The 19,898-nt window shown below is 45.4% G+C and overlaps 1 protein-coding gene across 1 annotated transcript in view; it reads right to left on the reverse strand.

Annotated features, from left to right (window-relative positions):
- DMBX1 (diencephalon/mesencephalon homeobox 1) overlaps positions 1–19,898 on the reverse strand; it is a 52,497-nt gene that overhangs the window by 15,146 nt on the left and 17,453 nt on the right. The window contains exons 2-3 of the mRNA XM_053242455.1: positions 1,215–1,381; positions 286–464 (exon numbers count right to left, since the gene is read on the reverse strand). Of these exons, the coding sequence (XP_053098430.1) occupies positions 286–464; positions 1,215–1,368 (333 nt within the window). The 5' untranslated portion in view covers positions 1,369–1,381. The remainder of the gene's footprint in view (positions 1–285; positions 465–1,214; positions 1,382–19,898) is intronic.

Below are 19,898 nucleotides of genomic sequence, written 5' to 3' on the forward strand. Positions count from 1 at the left end.
AGCAAGAAGCTAACTAGAACATTCTTTTATATTAGCACAATGTGAAGCATGCTGTGAACTATGTATACAATTTTCAAGGGGGACAAAAAAGCTAACATCTGGAAGAAGGGTGAAGACAGATGTAACAGTTTAAGTATGCTGGAAGTAATTTGAACACAAACACACATTCTGAGGTATTCTTTTCAGAGAAGAAATGTGTGTTCAGGCCACTCCCATCACAATGTAAATGTTACATCTTTTGTCACCCTGAGACTTTTCATGTGAGAAGTACTGAGTTTTGGGTACCTGTACTCTGGCTTCTGGCAAATTAGTGCACATTGCCAATCTCTCCCTCATCACCACATCTGGATAGTGGGTCTTCTGAAAGGTTTTCTCCAGGGCTTCCAACTGCTGGGCTGTGAAGGCTGTGCGGCTTCTTCTCTGTTTGCGATGCTGGGAGCCATAACGGGCCTCCAAAATGATGTCTTGAAACGTACAGCCGTTGGAAGACAAGAGAAGTGGCCAATTTAATTAGTGTAATTTGTGTGCATCATACAAAGAAAAACAACTGGGCTGCTAACAAAGTTAAAAGAAACAAATAGGAAGGCTTCGGGTGCAGGGCCTGAGAATACGTCTCTATAAGATTTCCCCCTCTTTCATCTCACCTAAGATGAAAAGAGGACCTGTGGTTTACTAAGCTTGTTGCTAACACGTGGTTTACTAAGCTTGTTGCAATGACTTTCAAATAGGTGGTTCTTATTTAAATAAATAAATAAATAAATAAATAAATAAATAAATAAATAAATAAATAAATAAATAAATTAATTCTTATCCCTGTTTTGTAGATGGGGGATCTGGATCCTCTAAGAGATACTTGAACTGGGTTTCTCAGATTTATGTCCAACTCTTCAGCTCTCATGAAAGAACATAATTGGACAGAATTGGAAGGTAAGATACTCAACTACAACAAACATTACAGTGTGAATATGTCCAACTTTACTCACTATTTTGAGTATCTTTTGTAAAAGTCACACGTGTCCAGAATGCTCATTCATTCCAGTTTGTGCAGTTATGCAAACTGCCACTCCAGCTTTAATCTGGGCTAGTCTGCAGATATTTTAAAATTCCCAGTTCTTGGATCTGCTCATGATTTGGTGTCATTCCAGGAAGATTCAGGCTGCCATTCTGTACAATTCTTTCCCAATGCAAACACAAAATCCATAAGTTGTTCTTACCAGCCAGTCTCTCTGCCAGGGTGAGAGCATGCACAGAAGGCCTGTAGTCTGGGGCATGCTGAGCTTGTTGTGCTGCCTGTTGGTGCAGGTTATACATGGCGCTCAGGGAATTCATGGCATGAAGAGAGTAACCATTCACGCCATAGTGCTGCATGGTGACATAAGACCTGCATCAGAGAGATGAGAAGGTGGCCGTTTTAGAGTTTCTGATTAGAATTAAAGCTTTGACATGAAACACTGTATTAAAAAACCTAATTTTATCCCACATAGAATTCAGCCAGTCTTTCCTTCTTTGAGTACAAAAGACGCACACTTTCACTTTCATCCCTGCTCAGCAATAAAGCTTACTAGGTGACCTTAGGCCAGTCAGAATTTCTAAGCTTTAACCTATCTAATTGGCTTGGGAGTGTGTGGGACACACATGCTGCCCTGAGCTCCCTGGAAGAGAAAATAAAATAAATAAATGGTCTCTATTTGCTATACACCTAGCTATGAGGCTGCTAAGAGTCGAAACCGACTTGACAGCACTTAATCAATCAATCAATCAACTTACTGTGTAAAAAAAGTGTTTTTCCTTTTTTATGTAGATTTAACTTTTAGCTTCTTCTACTCACTATATTATATTTTAGGTAATTTTATAGAGATTGCCTATTATCTTGTAGGAGTAGATTGTCTTAACTGTTTTTTGTTTACATTGTTGTTATGCCGGTCAAAGACTGAAATAAAGACTTAGACTGGTTTTTATACAGGTTGGCAATGAATGCTTATTTTGTCCTTGACACTGGAATCTATTTGCTAGTTTTCTGAGAAAATACAATCTGCCCTACTTGGAGGTAAGTAACAAATTGAAAATCCAGAACATATTAGAGTTTGCCAGTGACAGTCATATGTTGTGGTAACAAAACACTACAAGCTTCAGATCTGAAATTGTACAAAGGTGCTTTCCGGGCAAGAGAGATTTTGAAGATGGCTGACATGCTACACAGCCTTAGGTGGAGAGTGCAAGAGCTCCACCATTGCAAGAATCTAAGTTATAGCACACAAGGCTGGCTATGCAGCTGTAGTTTGTAGGGAGGGGGAAGTGATTTTCACTTTTCTTCCCTTCCTGCAGCCCTTTTCACATCCAGGAAGATGTCCATGAGGGTTGTGCAACTCTCATCTTCCTGGATACAAAAAATAATTTGCTTGGAGGAGAGAGAAGTGATAAATTGCTTTCCCCTCCCCTCCCCGTGAGCTGCAGCTACATGGAAAGCCTTGTGCATGTTACTTAGATTCTTGTGAGAATTGAGCTCTTGCTCTATCTTCCTAAGGCTGCACAGAATGTCAGCCAATATATATATATATTTTTAATGTTTGGCAGACATCCATACCACCATTTTGTGTACCAAAAAAACATTTTGCATACACAACAGTGGAGATTTTCACTGATTTCCCCTTCCCTCTGCACACCACTCTGCCTTCTAAAAATAGGGTTGCAGGACTCTCAGCGAAATATTTTTGAGAGGCACAGTGGCTGCAGAAGAAAAGGGTTTGTGATGCAAGGGTGGCTCCAGAGTGGGCAGAAATGTGCGCAAGCACCCCCTCAGAAAAGTAGTTGCCCCCCAGCTTGCCCACCCAGAAATGCACTTTGCCCTATCTATGTTCCCCTCATTTGTGTGCACACATGTGTGCGTGCATGCACATGCGCATATGTGGAACCACTAGATTGGTAAAAACAGCCCTTCCCCTGGTATACACAAATATTTCTTTTCCTGGCATGTGCAGTGTTAGTCTAGATATCAGCCTTTGACAATATGTGTTTACATGGCACTGGCAAGCGTAGTTAGCTTGATTGCTTGCAACCATTTGATCAACTCCTTGTTAAGTAAATGGAAAACTGTTCCCATTAGCAAAGTTTCCTCCCCTCCCCTGCCCTCCCCCTCCTTCCACAGAGGACCTAAAGCCCTTTGTAGGCCCCCCTCCCGCTGCAAGTTAAGCATCATCCCCCTACACACACACACACACACACACACACACACAGAGAGCGACAAACGCAGCATTTTTAAACACGTGGGGTATATTTATGCAAAAATTCATTAGCAGGAACATTTCAACACACAACTTAAAATATTCCCATCCCACATATTTCTATCCCCACTCTGTCTATAAAGCACCTGTCACAGGTCATAATCACACTCGGCCGCCTGGCACAGTGTGGACCAGTGGCAACCACGCCACCCAGGACAGACTAAAGAGGACTTGGGGGGCCCCCAGGGGGTGTGGAGGCCCTGGACTTTGGCCCTGGGGTAAGAGCGCCACGGTTAGAGATATGCTTTATCATCACAAAAACAACTGATCTTCTGAAGTTATATCTTTCATTTGTATTTTTCATTGTTACAATGACCTATGGTTTTTGATAGATTAATAAACTGAACTGCACTAAGAGTAATGCTGTTTTCCTCTGTCAAGTGTTGGTGTGCATAGGGCTGCTGGGGGAGGGGGAGTTGACTTTCACTAGATGTTTTCACCAGAAGTGAGAATGGCATATTTCATTTTTAACCAGTCATCCTCACTCATAGGAAAATGGGTAGCCTCTAGCCCTAGAAATCTCATTATTCTTTTGAAGTTTGGCTTTCATGATTTTTCTTCAACATTTCAGGCCTTTTCACATGAGGGGGTGGGGAAGACGGGAGCTTTCTATCATCCAGTAGGCGCCCAAACTACTTTAGCCTTCAGATGATGCCCTGGGAAGGCTGTTTCGATGACAATAGTGCAATGTCCCAGTTGTACATAATTGATAGTGCTGCAGAGAATGGATGGATAGCTGTGTTGCTGTTTGCTCCACTTTAATTTTTTTTAAGCTGGCTACACAAGCACTCTGAAGTAAAAAGAGGAAAAAAAGAGCACCCTAAATAAAATATACAGTCAACTCTAGAGAGTACTTCTGTATCCATTGACACAGCATAACTACAATCACACAGAAGAAACAAAACATAAGCAGGTTATAATACATGTATGTCCCAACAGTCCCAAAGGATAATGCACATGTATCCAAAGTGTCCACAGGAGAATTACAAGTCCTGATGAACAAGCTCTGGATGTTGAAGAAACACTATCAAACAAAACAGAATGAAACTCTCCGGCATACAGACATGTCTTGACTCAAAAAACAAGTTGAAGGCTACTTGCAAAGAATATACACCTCCAATCGAATTCAGTAAGTAATCAAAATAAAACGAAGTTTCTTCAACAGAATGTGAACTTCTTTCATAATAGGCAGCTTAAGCCTCTAAAGAAGCCCGTTTCAACCAAACCTTAGGAAGGAGAATGCTATCCCGGGTAGGTCAGACTCAATATTTATATGCCAGGTTTAGAAGTACAGGATAACTGCAGATATAGCAGGCTAAGGTTGCAACTGCAATACACCCAAACACATGAAACTGTGTTTATGGGCTGAAGGCTAACTCCGTTTTGCCTCATCAAACTGCATTTGGAATCCTCAATTTTCTCTTAGCTTCGCCGCCGACAACTGTGGTTTGGCCGCTGAAGTGTTACACTCGACGGCTGACTCAGCATGGGTTTGCACCCATTTCCAAACTGCAGTCATAGAGGTGGCGGCACAGAACCTCCTGAGGACATGACTGCTCCATGCTTTCAGCAGTTCTTGCTGCCAGCCTCTTGGAAAACCGGCCATGCCCCTCCTGTCAGCCATGCAGCTATGGACTTTCAAGGCTGCAGGGATGCCACCACATCCCATCCCAGACTGGCCAGCCTGTCAAGCCACACAGCCACTCAGGGGCACCCCTGATTCCCTCTCTGCTCCCTGCCACCTGGCTTGCCTCGGTAGGGTGAGGGCACGGGATGACAGGGTGGGCACTCAGTGCTTTGCTCCCCACAGTCACGTATATTCACAAGCACGAACACTGCAAGTGGCAGCACAAGCAGGGCACCCCATCACAGTTCTGGAGGGGACTAAATGTCTGGGGGGCTGGAAATATGAAAGGCAGACCAAGCAGGGAAGCTGAAGTGGCCACGTTGTAGTTTTTAAACAGAAAGGGTGGGAAAGGGGGGCTCAGCCCATTTGCAGGGACATAGCAAGACCCCTGGGGGCCAGGGCACAAAATCTTCTTTAGGGGCCCCCTTTGCGCGCACAAGGCATGTGCACCCCCAGCATCCTACTCTATGCCCCCTGCAGCTGACATCAGATGCAAGTGGCGGGGCAACCAACATCTCCCTGCCACCTCCCCTGCCCTGCCCCACCACCGCCCTCCACCCCACTGCCTCTATTTCTGATTACCTCTGGAGGGTGGGGGGTGAGCTGGGCGGCAGCGGGTGCTGTATCTGGCCAGCCGGCCTCCGGGTGGCCTCTCCATCCAAACTGTGCACCTGAGCAGTTTGGACACTGACACTGAATGCCCAACGCAGGCATGCCCGAACTGCAGGTGTGCAGATCGGCTGGAGAGGCTGGCCAGAGAGCTACAGAGCCCACTGCCACTGCTTGGAGGCCCCCACCCCCCTGAGGCCGACAGAATAGCCACAGCAGGGCAGCAGCGGTGGCAGGACAAGGGAAAGGACCGGGGTGGCAGCAGCAGCAGGGGTGGTGGCGGCGGGCAGGGCAGGGGTGGCCTGCTTGGGGGTGGCCTGTTTGGAGGACCCTCTGGGCCCAGGGACATTTGTCCCTGTTTGTGCAATGGACGCTACACCCATGCTGGGTGAGAATACTTGCTCCCTAAGTCTTCCTCATGAGAAGAACCATCTGTCAGCACTAAATGCAAATTTACTCGTTGGTACTCGCGTAGTATGGGGATGGTCCTCTTTATGCTGAAGACTTAAGCCCATTATCTCACAGACCACTCTCTCACGAGTGTGGCAGACTAAGGGGAGTATGAAGGAGGATGCTCTATGCAGGAAGGCTACATGGATGGGCACTTGAGAAAGTGCTGTCTTGGTCTCGGCAACTGCTGTCAAGCCACGGTCAAACCCTGAGTCCTGCCACCCTGCATGCTCATGTGTGGGTGTGTGCCACTGCCTGAGGCCCTGAAGGGTGAGCCCACCATCCTAGGGAAGCTGGAAACCTGGGCTATCCACTCCTGGGAATCCACGTGCCGGGAGATCTGCATACGGTGCCACGTCAGACCCACCCAGGAGCTCTGAATGGGTTTAAAGGTCCACGCCTGACCCCGTGCCCATACCGTCCTTGCAAGTGGGTATGCCCTGGCAATTGGCTCCCTCATGGCAGGGATAGCCAGCATGTACAGAGCATCCCCTCTCTGGCCAGGGAGCAAATATTCCGGGGAGCGCTTCTGTCCTGCACTGAGGGGCTGCCATAATCAGGGATTCAGAAGCAGCAAAGTTCTACTTTTTTCACATATTGATTGGCAAAGGGAGAGCCAGCCCATTCCCCTTTGGGGGGGGGGGAGTTTGCCCTCCCCAGGTTTATTCATGATCAAGGCCCATCACCAGGGTCAGTTTTGAGTAAACTGAGATCCTTTTTAAAAGATCCAGCCACCGGACCTGTGGCTCACAGGTCAGGGATGAGAGGGAAAGCCATGGGGACACCACCAGACAACACATGAGAAGGACCATTGTGGGTGGGTGAGAGGGAGAGAGAAATGCCCAGAAAAATAAGAAATGATTCAAGAGGGCAATACACCCCCTTTCCCCAACAACATCTCCCTCACAAGAATGTCAGGCTGTTAGGGCTCTGAATAGGGCCAGGTTACCATGTGCAAGCTGTGAGTCTTGGGGAGGGCTACCCTGGAGATTGCTCTCCTTGTCTTGGGGACCACAGACAGGCTCCTGCAAAACCATGCCCCCCACTAGCATGCCTGCCCATGTGTACATTTGCACCCTTGCCAGCGCCCCAGAATGGCCGCCCTGCTGTCCCACAGTGGCCAGAGAATGGGGGTTCCCTTCTCGCGTGATTCCCTGTGCATGCAGATCTGCATCTGGCACACAGATGGAGCAGGACCCAGGACTGTGACTGGGTTTTAAGGTGTGTCCCAGTGCCTCCCCCCACCCTGGCAATGACATATGTAGTGTCCAGATGTCCTCTGGGTACATGCAAAAATCTGCACAGGGAAGGAGAGAGGGGAGGTTTAGGGGGATCTGTTATATATATATTTTTTACAAAGAAAGGGTGAGGAAGTGGGGCCCAGCCACTTCCCATGGGTGGTGTGGTTTTACAACCCTGGCCTATACATGAGCAGGGCCAGCGGGATAAGAATTGCTCCAGTTTTGGGAGCAATACTTCCTCTGTGATGAGGGTGGCTACATGGACTATGCCCGCTCACGAGAGTCTCAGGCCATGGGTGCTCCAAGTAGAGCTGTGCTGCTGTGGGTTGAGAAGCGGTGGGCAGGGGTATTCTAGAGACTACATTCCTGATCCTGGGTATGGCAGTCAAGGTGCCTCAGAAACAAGCCCCTGCTTGGCTACCCACACCTGTACACAGGTGCACCCTTGCCTGCAGCCCCTGCAGTCAACCCAGCTGCCACAGGTCCAGGGGAGCCTAGGAAAGTGCCCTCTCCTGTGATTCCCCATGCCCACTTATCTGCATACAGACAAAGCATCCCTGGGATTTTTAAATGTGTGTAAATGTGCGGTCCCATTGGCCCACTTCACGGCTGTGCAGGTGGTCAGGCTTTGGCACATGGGGTGTGAGGGTGTCCTCTTGGGTGCATGCAAGGCTTCAGAGGGATTTGGGGAGAGGGAGGTGGTGGAGATATTTTTCTATTTTTTAAACAGAGGGTTGGGGGCTGCACTAAAGTGGGATTCTTTGGTGGTTAAGTGGGCTGGCTGTGTTCGCGAGCTCGTAGTACACAGATGGGTGCTTGCCATTTTATGGGCAAAACCAGTCTACATCCCCAGTAGACTGGCCTTCTCACGAGACTGCCAGCCCACCCAGCAGCAAGCTTCCAGACAGAAGGAATTCATTTGGGTCTGGATGGGCTGCTTTGCCAGGGTCACCCCTCACGACATCTTCCCAGGCTATGCTGGGACAGACCCCACAGCATCCTTTGCCCTCCTCCATCTGCATATCCCATTCTAGTGAATGTGGGGCTTCCCCTCCCCTCCCACACTGAAAGTAGGATTTCATCCCCACCGGGCCCCCAAATCCCCCCAGAATTCAAGTTTGTGTGGGGCTTTCAGTGTGTTTGTCTACTTGAGTGGGAGGGAATTGCCATTGCTGGCAGAAGCAGCGCCGCATTGCAGGGCATGTAAAGAGTTTCAATACCCTTTCCCTGCCGAGGGCGGGTGGAGTGCTCTGAAAATGCACGATTGTGCTTGGCAAGCCCATTCAAGGTTGTCACCAATCACGGCTGCCACGGGGACACAGTCATGCTTTGCTCACAGCCTGGCCATGGAGCTGTCTGGGAATGGGCTGGGAGGCTGAGCGGCAGGGAGTGGCTCCTCTGTCCTTCAACTGAAGTTTTGTTGGCCGCATTTTGTTGAACGTCTGCAGTGTGAATTGGAGTTAGGAATTGTAACTCCAGCCATGATGAACGTCAGCTATCTTGTACGTATGAACTTGTCTATAGACTCAGTAGCCGGTTTATTTACTAAAATCGGTGTATTCTGCCTTTCTCATGTGGATCTATGAAATGGCAAGCAAGCAGAGCATAACACCACAACAAAAGAGACAGGATATACAATATCAGCAACGCAATCAGCAGTCCTAAGCAAGTTAAAGAAGTTGTTTTCACAACCTGCTCTACCTGGGTTGGGGAGCTGTAGCCAGGGTAGGGCTGGTTGTGAGAACCTCCAGGAGCGACCCCAGTGCTCCTCCATGAGGTAGCCCAGGGTTTTAACTCAGGCTAGAAGTGGAGTAGGATGGTGCACACATGCCATCCTACCTCATCACCCAGTTGAGTTGAAGCTTAGGCTGCTAATAGCCCAAGCTTTCACAGAATCAGGTGGAAGGAGCAACCCAGCAGTGGAGAATACCCCAGTGCATACAGTTCCTCACTTTACCCCCACCCGCTTCCCTGCATTCCCCCCACTGTTTCACCGTTCAGGGATCGCTCACGTGCCAGTTGTATGTGTGCAATGAGGCAGAGCCCAGGAGCAGTGAAAGAGCTGAGGAAGGTAGGTAGTGTCCTGCTCCCCACAAAGCCCTTCCCAGCCCCAGTGAAAGTGGTCACGTGAACGACCTTAGAAACTAATAATCCGCTACATCCAAATGCCATATGAAAGAGCAGCATCTTCCCTTGCCACCCAAACTCAGACAATGACAGAACTAAATGTACCTCCCTTGGGAGGGAGTTCCACAGCCTGGATGTCACAACAGGAAAGATCTAATCTCATATAAGCAGCCACACAATGCAATACAGAGCAAGACCTCCAGTTGTGGTCTGAGTGATGAAGTTAGCTCATATGGGAGAATGTGGTCCATGAGAGATCTTAATCCTAGACCATTTAGAACTTGGAAGTCAAAACCAGCACTACTTTGCATTGGGCCTTGGAGGTCTATGAACCTGGTACAAAATTGGAGCTAAATGCTCTGAATGGGCTGCCCTAAATTAGTAGTATGACAGCTGAAAGAGGTAGGCCACTCAGTTTTTAGTTCTGTAGGCAGACAACAACATATAAGCTTCTGCTCTGTGACTTCTTGTGTTGGGATTTGTTACAGACTGTGAGCCAAGTCTCACGATCTGTGAGACCCGGTTTGGGGCTGTGAGTGGAGAGAGAGCCCTGGGCAGCCAGACTGGCCACCCACACAATTGCCGGCTCCGTGACGGAGCCGGCTGGGGAGCTCGGGGGGCCGCGCGGCCCCCGGAAGCCCTAATATGCCCTGTGTGAGTGTGCAGGGCATACTGGGGAGACCCCTGGAGCCAGGAGGTGGCTTTTCACCTCCCCTCCAGGGGTCTACTCACAAGTAGCCGCAGCGTGGCTACTCACGATCAGATAGCCCGGGTTTGCGGAGCACTCGCTCCACAAACCCGGGCTAAGGGGAGGGCTACTTGAGCAGGTTACCCGCTCATAAACCACCGGGCTCGCCTGCAAGCCCAGAGGTTTACATGATCAACAAAAATCGGGCTAGACTCTCCTAGCCCGATTTTTGTTGATCGTGGGAATAGCCTCATTGTCTCAGTTCTTTATATGGGGCATGCTTCTCTATTTGAATGTATCTATGTACTGGCTTGAGGGTGGAGTCACAGTTTGTTTGTCTGCTCCTTACTTGCTGCCTTGAATTCAAACTGAGAGGTTCTCCCTCTCTCTGCATAAGAGTCTGCTTACTGTTTTCTTAGCTTATGAGGCTGTTCTCATGAACAGCCTAGCCCAGCCTATGGAAGCTTAGCCAAACCTCCTGCCCAGCCAAACCTTACTTTTAAGCCCGGCTCTTAGCTGAGGTTAAAGGAGGGAGGGCTCCCTGAACCTGGCTGCTGAGCTCGTATGTCTCCTGAACATGAGTGTCCTGCTTGTGTGCAGCCCAAGGACACAGAGATGGGCACCTAGAGTAACAGGGGAGCCCCCAATGCACTGTGCTTGGCATGTAATGCATTGTGGAATACCCGGAGGCCGGGATGCGTTGTCCCGGCCTCTGGAGCACCATGCTGCCTGGTGCAGCACTGCTAATCTGGGAGCGTGTTCCACGTTCCCACCAATGTTCAAAGGATCATATGTGGGGGAAGGTAAGGTTTTGCACCTCCCCCACCTACCCTCCTGAATGGTCATATGAATAGCTCCTATGTTTAGTTAGTAATAAATTTCTGAGGTGCTTCACACGATTGCTGTGAAATGCCTCAATGTGGTCTGTGGGGAGAGTGGGTTTAGCCCGCTCTCCCCACAGACGAGCAGCCGCTCGTAGCTGGGCAGCCAGATCAGCCCCCCACATGGCTGCCGGCTCCATCATGGAGCCGGTGGGGGCTGCAGGGATTGGGGTCCATGTGGCCCCCAGAAGTTCCAGGATGCCCTCCATAAGCGCACGGGGCATCCTGGAGAGACCCCTGTGCCCAGGAGGCTGCTTGCAGCCTCCCAGTCAGGGGCCTACCTGTGTGTCACTGCACACCGCAGTGATACACAAACAAACAAATGAGGTTAACGGAGTGCTTGCTCCGTCAACCTCATTTAAGGGGCGGGGGAAATAGGTGGGCTAGCCGCCTTGGGAGCACTGGGCTCACCTGTGAGCCCGGTGGTTCCCACAATCCCTGGAAAGTGAATCCCTTTCCAGTGATTGTGGGAATAGCCTCACAAACTGTTTCTCAGTTTAAAGAAGCGGCTTCTCTGCTTCTTGTTCAATTACTTATAGAGGATAAGTAATTATTTCTGCAAGACCTCACAGGTCTTGGTGGGCCACTGTGAGAAACAGGATGCTGGGCTAGATGGGCCTTGGGCCTGATCCAGCAGGGCTGTTCTTATGTTATGTCTTCATTATCTTGCATAACATTGTCCAAAAAGTGAGCAGAGGGAAGCCTGGAATCCTCAGCCAGCCTTGAATGCAAAAGAAATCATGATGTGGACAAAGACTAGTTGTTCAAATGGCAGGTGATGCGCCAGCTTGAGGGGATGGTGCTTTTTTAGGCTCCTCCCATCTTTTTGTGAGGATCCTTACTCTTGTATTCTTATGCTGAAAGAATCCTTTGCACACATAGAATCATATAATCTATCCTTTAAGTTATGTCTTTTAGGTTGCTACGGTCTGCTTGAAAAACTGTTCATTCTATGGATGAGAATTCAAAAGAGGGAGAAAACCTCTACCTTTTATTATCACCTTCATATTCCACCCTTCCTTCAAGGAGCTCAAAGCAGTGTATATGTGGTTATTCTATTTTAATCCATGCCACAGCCCTACAAGATAGCCCATAGTGAGCAGTCAACTCTTTGTTAAACTACTTTTCAATCAAAGCTTTCCCCCATGACCTTCTTTAATGCACAATTGAATGTTAAAAGTTTAAAAGTATAAGATATTCAAAAGTTTAAAAACTTAACTAATCCACAGATGTAGCAAAATATAAAACATTTCAATGTAAGACATCATCCTCAGTGCTATACAAAGGTGGCTGAGGTCATGTTCTTAAATACAACTCCACACCATGATTCAGCTAAAGAACTGAAGGCAATCGACCAATCCTGTGCAGCTCCCAATATCACATACAGGAAAAAAGAATGGAAGGAGGGAAAAGAACACAAAAGCATGATGAAGATCATACACTCAATAACCAATGAATTTCATTGCCTCCCTCATTTCCTCTTTAACAATCTTTTCAGTCAGTCAGATGGTAATTACTGCTGTGCTATAAAAAGTTTGTGCAAATAATGTAACTAAACAACATACATCATTATGTTTAACAATAGTTGTTTGCATTCATTAGGAAAAATGCTATTTAAATAATGAATTATTATTGTAAATGCCTTACCAACAGAAATACCAACTTAGTCACTAAGATATTAGGCATACCTGCAATTACCAGTAGAGAATGTGGCAACCTTCTTTCCACTCCAGTAGGTCAGTATGTAGCATTTCTAAGGGAGCTGATGGTGTTCAGAATATTCTAGCTATTCAGCTTGACCCCAGGAGAGAGATGTTACAGCAGAGGAGTGGGAAGGTTCACACAAAGCTTGTGGTTTACAGGTCTGCATTAGTAGTGAATAACGGGTTATAACCTATAAAGCCCTAAACAACTTGGGTCTTGTGTATTTAAGAGAACGTCTTCTTCACCATGAACTGTCCACCCTGCATTGAGATCATCAGGAGTGGTTTGTCTGCAATTGCCACTGGCTCATCTGGTGGCTACTCAGGGACAAACCTTCTCCATCGCTATGCTGAAACTTTAGAATTCGCTGCCTGCTGAAATAAAAGCCTCCCAATCTCTGACAACTTTTTAAAAGTCCTGAAAGACACATCTGGTCACCCAGGCTTTTAATTAAATACTGCTTTAATAGTTTAACATTGTTTAAAATTTTAAATTGTAACATTTTAACTTTTTTCTGTTGTAATCTGTATTGTATTATTGTCAACCACCCAGAGACTGTTTTGGGTGGCATACAAATATATTAAATTAATTAATTAAAATAAATAATGATAGAAGTATAAGCTAACCTCAGCCTGAAACATCTCATTCCAGAGATGGAAAGATAGATGCCTGTATTTGACAAAAAGGTTAAAAACAGCTGGGGGTTTTACATACAGCAGACTTTACTGCAATTTTACTGGGAGGCTGTATTGTGAACTTGAAGTTGTCCGAAAACCCCAGATGCAAATAGTGGATTTTTTTTTTACCCTGGATATAAATCGAGCCACACAACAATGTGCAGTGAAAAACCCTAATTGTGTGTGAACTGCTTCCCGATATCTCGCAAGGACTTCGGGGTAAATCTAGTCGATTTGTGAATGCACCCACTTCATTCCGAAGGAGATGCGGGTTAAGGGACTTTAAAAGCCCATGTGAAAAACTTCTGGCCACAGCTGATGAACACTTAGAGCTATGAGTAGCCACCTTTGAAAAATTATTGAAGAGAAATAGACTGGACAAAGACAAAATCAGAGTTTGTATCTATGAGACAAGGCAGTCAACATAAGGAAAATTCACTGACAGCAAAGAGAACTAAAGCCACTCCATCCAATGGGAATATCAAAAGCAGGAGGAAGAAGACCTGTGACATGAAGGAGTTGCTATGAGAAACTTAATAGGGAAAATAATTATTTTTAAACATCAAGAAGAAAAATTTAGATTACTGAGAGGGGGGAACCACTGATTAAAAAGATATTTTCTTTCTTTCTTTCTTTCTTTCTTTCTTTCTTTCTTTCTTTCTTTCTTTCTTTCTTTCTTTAACCACCCCATCGAAAGGCTCTGGGCGGTATATTGACAAACCAAAGCTACCTTCTTTCTTTGGCAGGTTAGTTGGTTTGTTAGAGAATACAATTGATGTAATAAATATTGACATAGAGTAGTCTCATAAGCAAACTAGAAAAAATGAAATTCCAAATACGCTGTTGATCATATCTCAGAAAAACACTATGTAGAACAGGTTACCCAAGGAAGTTAAGTTTTTTCCTTTGGAAATGTTAAGGAGATGGCTGGATGAGCATCTCTTGGGGTGAACTAAGTCTGGGAAACCCTACTGTTAGAGAGGAGTAAACTAGATTATCCTTGGACCTTCTTCCAGTTCTAGGAATGAATCCATGACCAAATATAAACCACCTCCTGATAAATGGATCATAATAGAGACATTCTATTATAAGTCATCATAAAATAGCTTCCTGCACATTTTTCTATCTCAGTTAAACTAGTGAGGTTCTTACTCTCAACAGTACTTCTGTCGAGAATGAGGATGTCAGAATTTCAGTTCTTTGTTGGTTAGAAATCTTGTTACCTCTGCCTAAATTTAATAATGGCCAACTAAGAACCATTCATTTTTTGAGCAATGCAGGCTAACACAATCACACTCAGTCACAGTTAACTTCCCATTTACCTCTCCACATGTTCCGAAAAGAATAAATTAAATATTTAAAAGACAATATGCAGCAATTTTCTTTTGTAAATGGTGGAGGCCATTTGTCAAGCTGCAGCAGTGTTTTGCAAGCTGTCGAATTGTGCTTACATTGGTTAAAATAATCTTTATATTTCATTAAGCAACCAAATAAGCTGATCTTCCCCACTGGCTGTATAGATGGTTTTAATTTTCAAAATCTGCAAATGCATCTTTTATGTCGTTTGGTGGCTGGAGGGCATTGGTAATGCTGCAGCCAATTGAAGAAAAAGCAGTGGAGTTTGATTAGGTGGTATATTATATAAATTAACATTGTGCAATGAAAAGAGCATATCTTAAGTTGTCCTTGATACGATGGGGGATTGAACTTTCACCTCTCCTATTAATAATGTTAGTAGCTCCAGTATCCACTTTGCTGCAGATTTCAAGAGGGTCAGAATCAGAGGAAAGCTCGTGAAGGGATGTTAATAGGAAACTGAAGCAGCTGCAATTAATGCAAGTGAGATTAGGATCAATGTTGAGATGTTAAATGAATACTCAGAACTTCTGCTTCAGGGAGTGGCTCCCAAAGAAAAAATCCATTCATTATTTTCTGCTAATGCTGTTAGGCTTCACTAAGACTTTGCATTGCAAGCATATTGGAAGGAACTTCTTCCTACCAATTGTTTTGCTGCCCTTAGACTTAACAGTTCTATGAAGATATGGTTGATGCTCATTGTTTAAGCCTCTGCTGTGACTCTACGAACATGGAAATTGAGGTCAATATGAACGATGGGGGAAAAAGTTTGAAATCAAGTATTGGCTGTGGAATTATACATCCATTGACCTTAAAATAAGCACAATCGCTATGGCTGACATTCTGTGCAGAGGAGCGTGGGTGTTAAGGTCCCAGTGGGACTGCTGCGCAACTTGAAAGTCAGTCCCAGTGGTGTAGCGCAATGGGGCAGCTGTGGAACGACTAAAAAAACCCTTCCAGACAGTCACATACTGTAGCGCTACTTCCATTGATAACATGGAAGTAGCACTGTGCGACTGCCCCAAAGTGGTTTTGAGCTGTTCTGCAGCTGCCCCATTGCACTGCAGTTTGGGGACTGCCTTTCAAGCTGCACAGCAGCCCCACTGGGTCCTGAACACCCATATTCCACTGCACAGGATGTCTGTTAGTGTTACTATGATTAAGAAAATTGTATGGCATTCTTCATGATTCCGATGAAAAAGACCTGATAGAATCCAGAGTAGAAAGCACTTTAGTAGCCCTTTTGAATTGTTGCAGTGAACTAATAGCTAGCGCTGTGCATTGAACCGATTTTAACGGTTCGGCTCAAATCTGGACTGGATCTAACTCTCTTCATTTGGCTTAGGCTTGGGCTCGATTTAGCCAGGCCCCAGTCCGGTATCGAGCCAGCTCACGAGCCAGCATGAGGGTATACTTGTAGAGGGGAATCCAACAAGGATTTCCCTTTAAAAGTAAAGGGCTTTCAGGAAACTAAACACAGGGATGGGGGTGAGGGAAAAGGTAGTCTTTACCTTTTAAAATATGGTGGCAGTGGGGACGGTGGGGGCTTCTCCAACCACCCGCCCCAGCCTCAGGCCTCTGCACTTGCACGGCCACCATTAATAATAAATAATTAATAACAAGCAACTGTATTTGTTAGCCGCCTCATAACAAGTTGTCCTCTGGGTGGCTCACAACACAGCTCACAACAAATCGTGTGGTGACATAAATGGCCTCTACGCATGAACAGAGGCTGCTCTAATGGTTGCCACACATGCACAGAATCCCGAAACGGGCCAAAGCCACCCTGGCCTGTCATTTGGGAGGCCGGCGGGGGGGTGTGTGTGTGTGTGTTGGAGGAGGAGCCCCTGACTCCGCTGTCCCCGCCACTGCCACCTCCACCATCACATTTTTAAAAAGGTAAATACTACCTTTTCCCTCCCTTGCCCGCCCCTCTCCCTGCATTTTGTTTCTGGAAAGCCCTTTACTTGTAAGGGGGAATCCTTGCAGATTCCCCTTTACAAGTATATCCCTTGAGCCAGCTCAAAAACAGGTTTTTCGAGCCAGGCTTGGCTCTAATCAAACTCGGATCAGCTCCACTCTTTGTGGGGCCGGGCTGTTTCGAGTGTGAGCCTTCGAGCCAAGCTAGCTTGAATTTGAGCCTGGCTCAGTTTGAGTTGCCTTGCACACCCCTACTAATAGCCTGCTGGTAGGAGGAGCTTCAAGGACACCCATGTCAAGGAGCCAGCTCAAAATAATGGGCTGATCAGTGAACTCCTCCTGACACAAACAAGAAATCTTTGTTATTACCCCTCTTTTTGGGAAAATCTAGGAACTGCCAAAAATGCTAAAAACTTCAGCTTTTAACAACATTCAACATGAGAGACACAAGAATCATAGCCAGACATTGTCTATACACATATACATTTTTGTGTGTGTCCATGACTTTACAAGTATTCATTCTAAAAGTGAACATGCGTACAGGCCCCCACAAATCTTCAAATGCAGAGTATAGATACTACACTACTGTATGGGCATTGAACATATAACGTATGAATAACTTTTGGTACATACAGATCTGCATTTGTACATTGTGTGTACAATTTTTTCATGTGCTGAACATAACACGTGAATAGGGCTAAGGACCTACATCTTCTAAGGTGGCTCTCAAGGAAAATGGAATATTTTAAAAGAACTTTCAAGATCCTTTCATCACAGACTTTATTGAACTTTTTAAAATAACAATGCAAAAGGAACAGGTATTTCATGAATCCAGCTGCCTTATGTGATATTCATACAGGAGTTGCTGGACCCTGGACAATGTAGTTTTCCTAGCAGACAATAATTTTATTTAGGCATTCCAATGAATGTAATTTCATAGCAATTTGTTTATCCTAAGCAATTTGTTTCACAGGGCACTACTCTCTTATTTATAATGCTTTCCTCAAAAAAATATAACCTCAGCCTCTCACCTTCCATTTTACTCCCATTGCCTCTTCCCTTCTTGTCTCAAACTCTAGGGAACAGTTCTCCATCTTTTGTTGCTGTTGACAGCTTTTTAAATAATTGGAGATGGCTATCCATACATTCATCAGGTTAAATATACCTATTTTACTTAGCTTCTCATGTGACACATATGCTACCCTAATAATCTTTCTTCCATTCCTCCAAATTATTTCCAGTTTGTGTACATTTAAATATAACTCGACACAGAACTTCAGTTGTAGCCTGGCCAATACAAAACAAAATGGAGCTGCTAGTTCAGGAATTATTATTAAGTAATTTTGAAAAGGACTGGGCTGAAGACCAGATCCTATGAGATATTACAATGCTGTCTTCCAATTTGGCATTGATCTATTAATTATTCCTTAGTTTGTTGCTCTGCACTCATTTTGTTATCTCAATAGTCCATGCACCTCAAGTGGACTGGATACCATTGCCCTGGTTATGGAACACTGATCTAGAATTTCATTAAAAGCAGGGGTTCTTAATGTGGAGTCCGTGGACCCCCTGTGCAGGTGCAAAGAATAGATCCAGGTGGTCTGTGGAGAATTTTTGCTGCAGTGAATTTAATTTGCTTCCTGATAAAGTAAAATAAAGTTCTTGAAAATATTTTCTGATAAATACTTTCATGATTTACAGCCTACCTGGACAGCTGTGTTCCTGGGTTCACCACCGGAAGTACCATTTACGGAGAGAAGAGAGATTATCCTCCCTCCTGCATGTCTGAAATATATGATTCCCCCCCACTCCCAGACCTTCTACATGAGCACTGATTATTATGAAGTACAAACATTGACTGACGTCCAGACTAACATTGCACACATTATAGGGGAGTGTTGATTTTTGCTAATCTACCTTTCCCTTTGCAACTCACTGTGCCTCTCAAAAATATGTCCCTGAAGGTTGATCAACTCACCAATCCCTTTCCCATGGTACTCAGCTACAAAGCCCATCTCAACCTCACTCAACAGATTTCCAGGCTTCTTTCTATACCACAGCAAACACACACACACACACCCTCCCATTGTCCCTATGAATTGGAGTCACTGGAAGTGGAGTCACGGGAGATGGGTTTGATCTGCCTCTTCTGGATGTGGTCACACTTCCCCAGAAGGAACAAGTACACGTGTTTCTGGATCCGAGCCTCTCCCTCGTGTCCTAGGTTGAGGCGGTGGCCAGAGGTGCCTTCTTTCAGCTACAGCTGATACGCCAGCTGTGTCCATTTCTTGAGATAAACGACCTCAGAACAGTAGTACATCTGCTGGTAACCTCCAGACTGGATTACTGCAATGTGCTCTATATGAGGGTGCCCTTGTAAGTAGTCCAGAAACTACAGTTGGTTCAGAATGTGGCAGCCAGGTTGGTCTCTGGGTTATCTTGGAGAGACCATATTACTCCCGTATTGAAAGAGCTATACTGGCTGCTGATATGTTTCTGGGAAAAATACAAGGTGCTGGTTATAACCTATAAAGCCCTAAATGGCTTAGGCCCTGGGTATTTAAGAGAACATCTTCTTCAAGAACCCCACCACCTATTGAGATCATCAGGAGAGGTCCGTCTGCAGTTTCCACCATCTCGTCTGGTGGCTACTCAGGGACAGGTCTTCTCTGCAACTGCCTCGAGGCTTTAGAATGTGCTCCCTGCTGAAATAAGAGCCTCCTCATCTCTGACAGCTTTTAGAAAATCTTTAAAGCCACATCTGTTCATCAAATTTAATTAAATATTGTTTTAATAGTTGTAATACTGTTTTAAAATATTATTTTAAATTGTTGTAATGTTTTAACTTTTTTGTTGTTCTTCTGTTTTGACTGTTTTACTTTTTCTGCTTTTACTTTGTTGTAAACTGCCCAGAGACATAAGTTTTGGGTGGTATAAAAATATGTGAAAGAAAGAAAGAAAGAAAGAAAGAAAGAAAGAAAGAAAGAAAGAAAGAAAGAAGCATCCATTTTATTTTCTGGAATGGAGCTCCAGATCCTTTTTCTCTTTTGTCTGAACCTGGCTGCATTTTAACAAACAGTTTCTAGGCCAAGCTTTTCACAGTACAGAAGTAATGAAAAGCCACTAATCTGTGGGTCAAACAGATTTGGCCTATGAGCTTCCAGTTACTAACTGTGACTGTGCATACAGCTCTGGCATGATCATAACATGCTGTTCTCTGCTTTGGACCAATAAGTTTGATTAAGTGGTCTGGTCTGTCAGAAAGGTAGAGGGGTATGTGTGTGTGTGTGTGTGTGTGTGTGTGTGTGTGTGTGTGTGTGCGCGCACGCACGCAAGT

The sequence above is a fragment of the Hemicordylus capensis genome, chromosome 4 (genome assembly GCF_027244095.1).
Source record: "Hemicordylus capensis ecotype Gifberg chromosome 4, rHemCap1.1.pri, whole genome shotgun sequence".
Lineage (NCBI taxonomy): Eukaryota > Metazoa > Chordata > Lepidosauria > Squamata > Cordylidae > Hemicordylus > Hemicordylus capensis.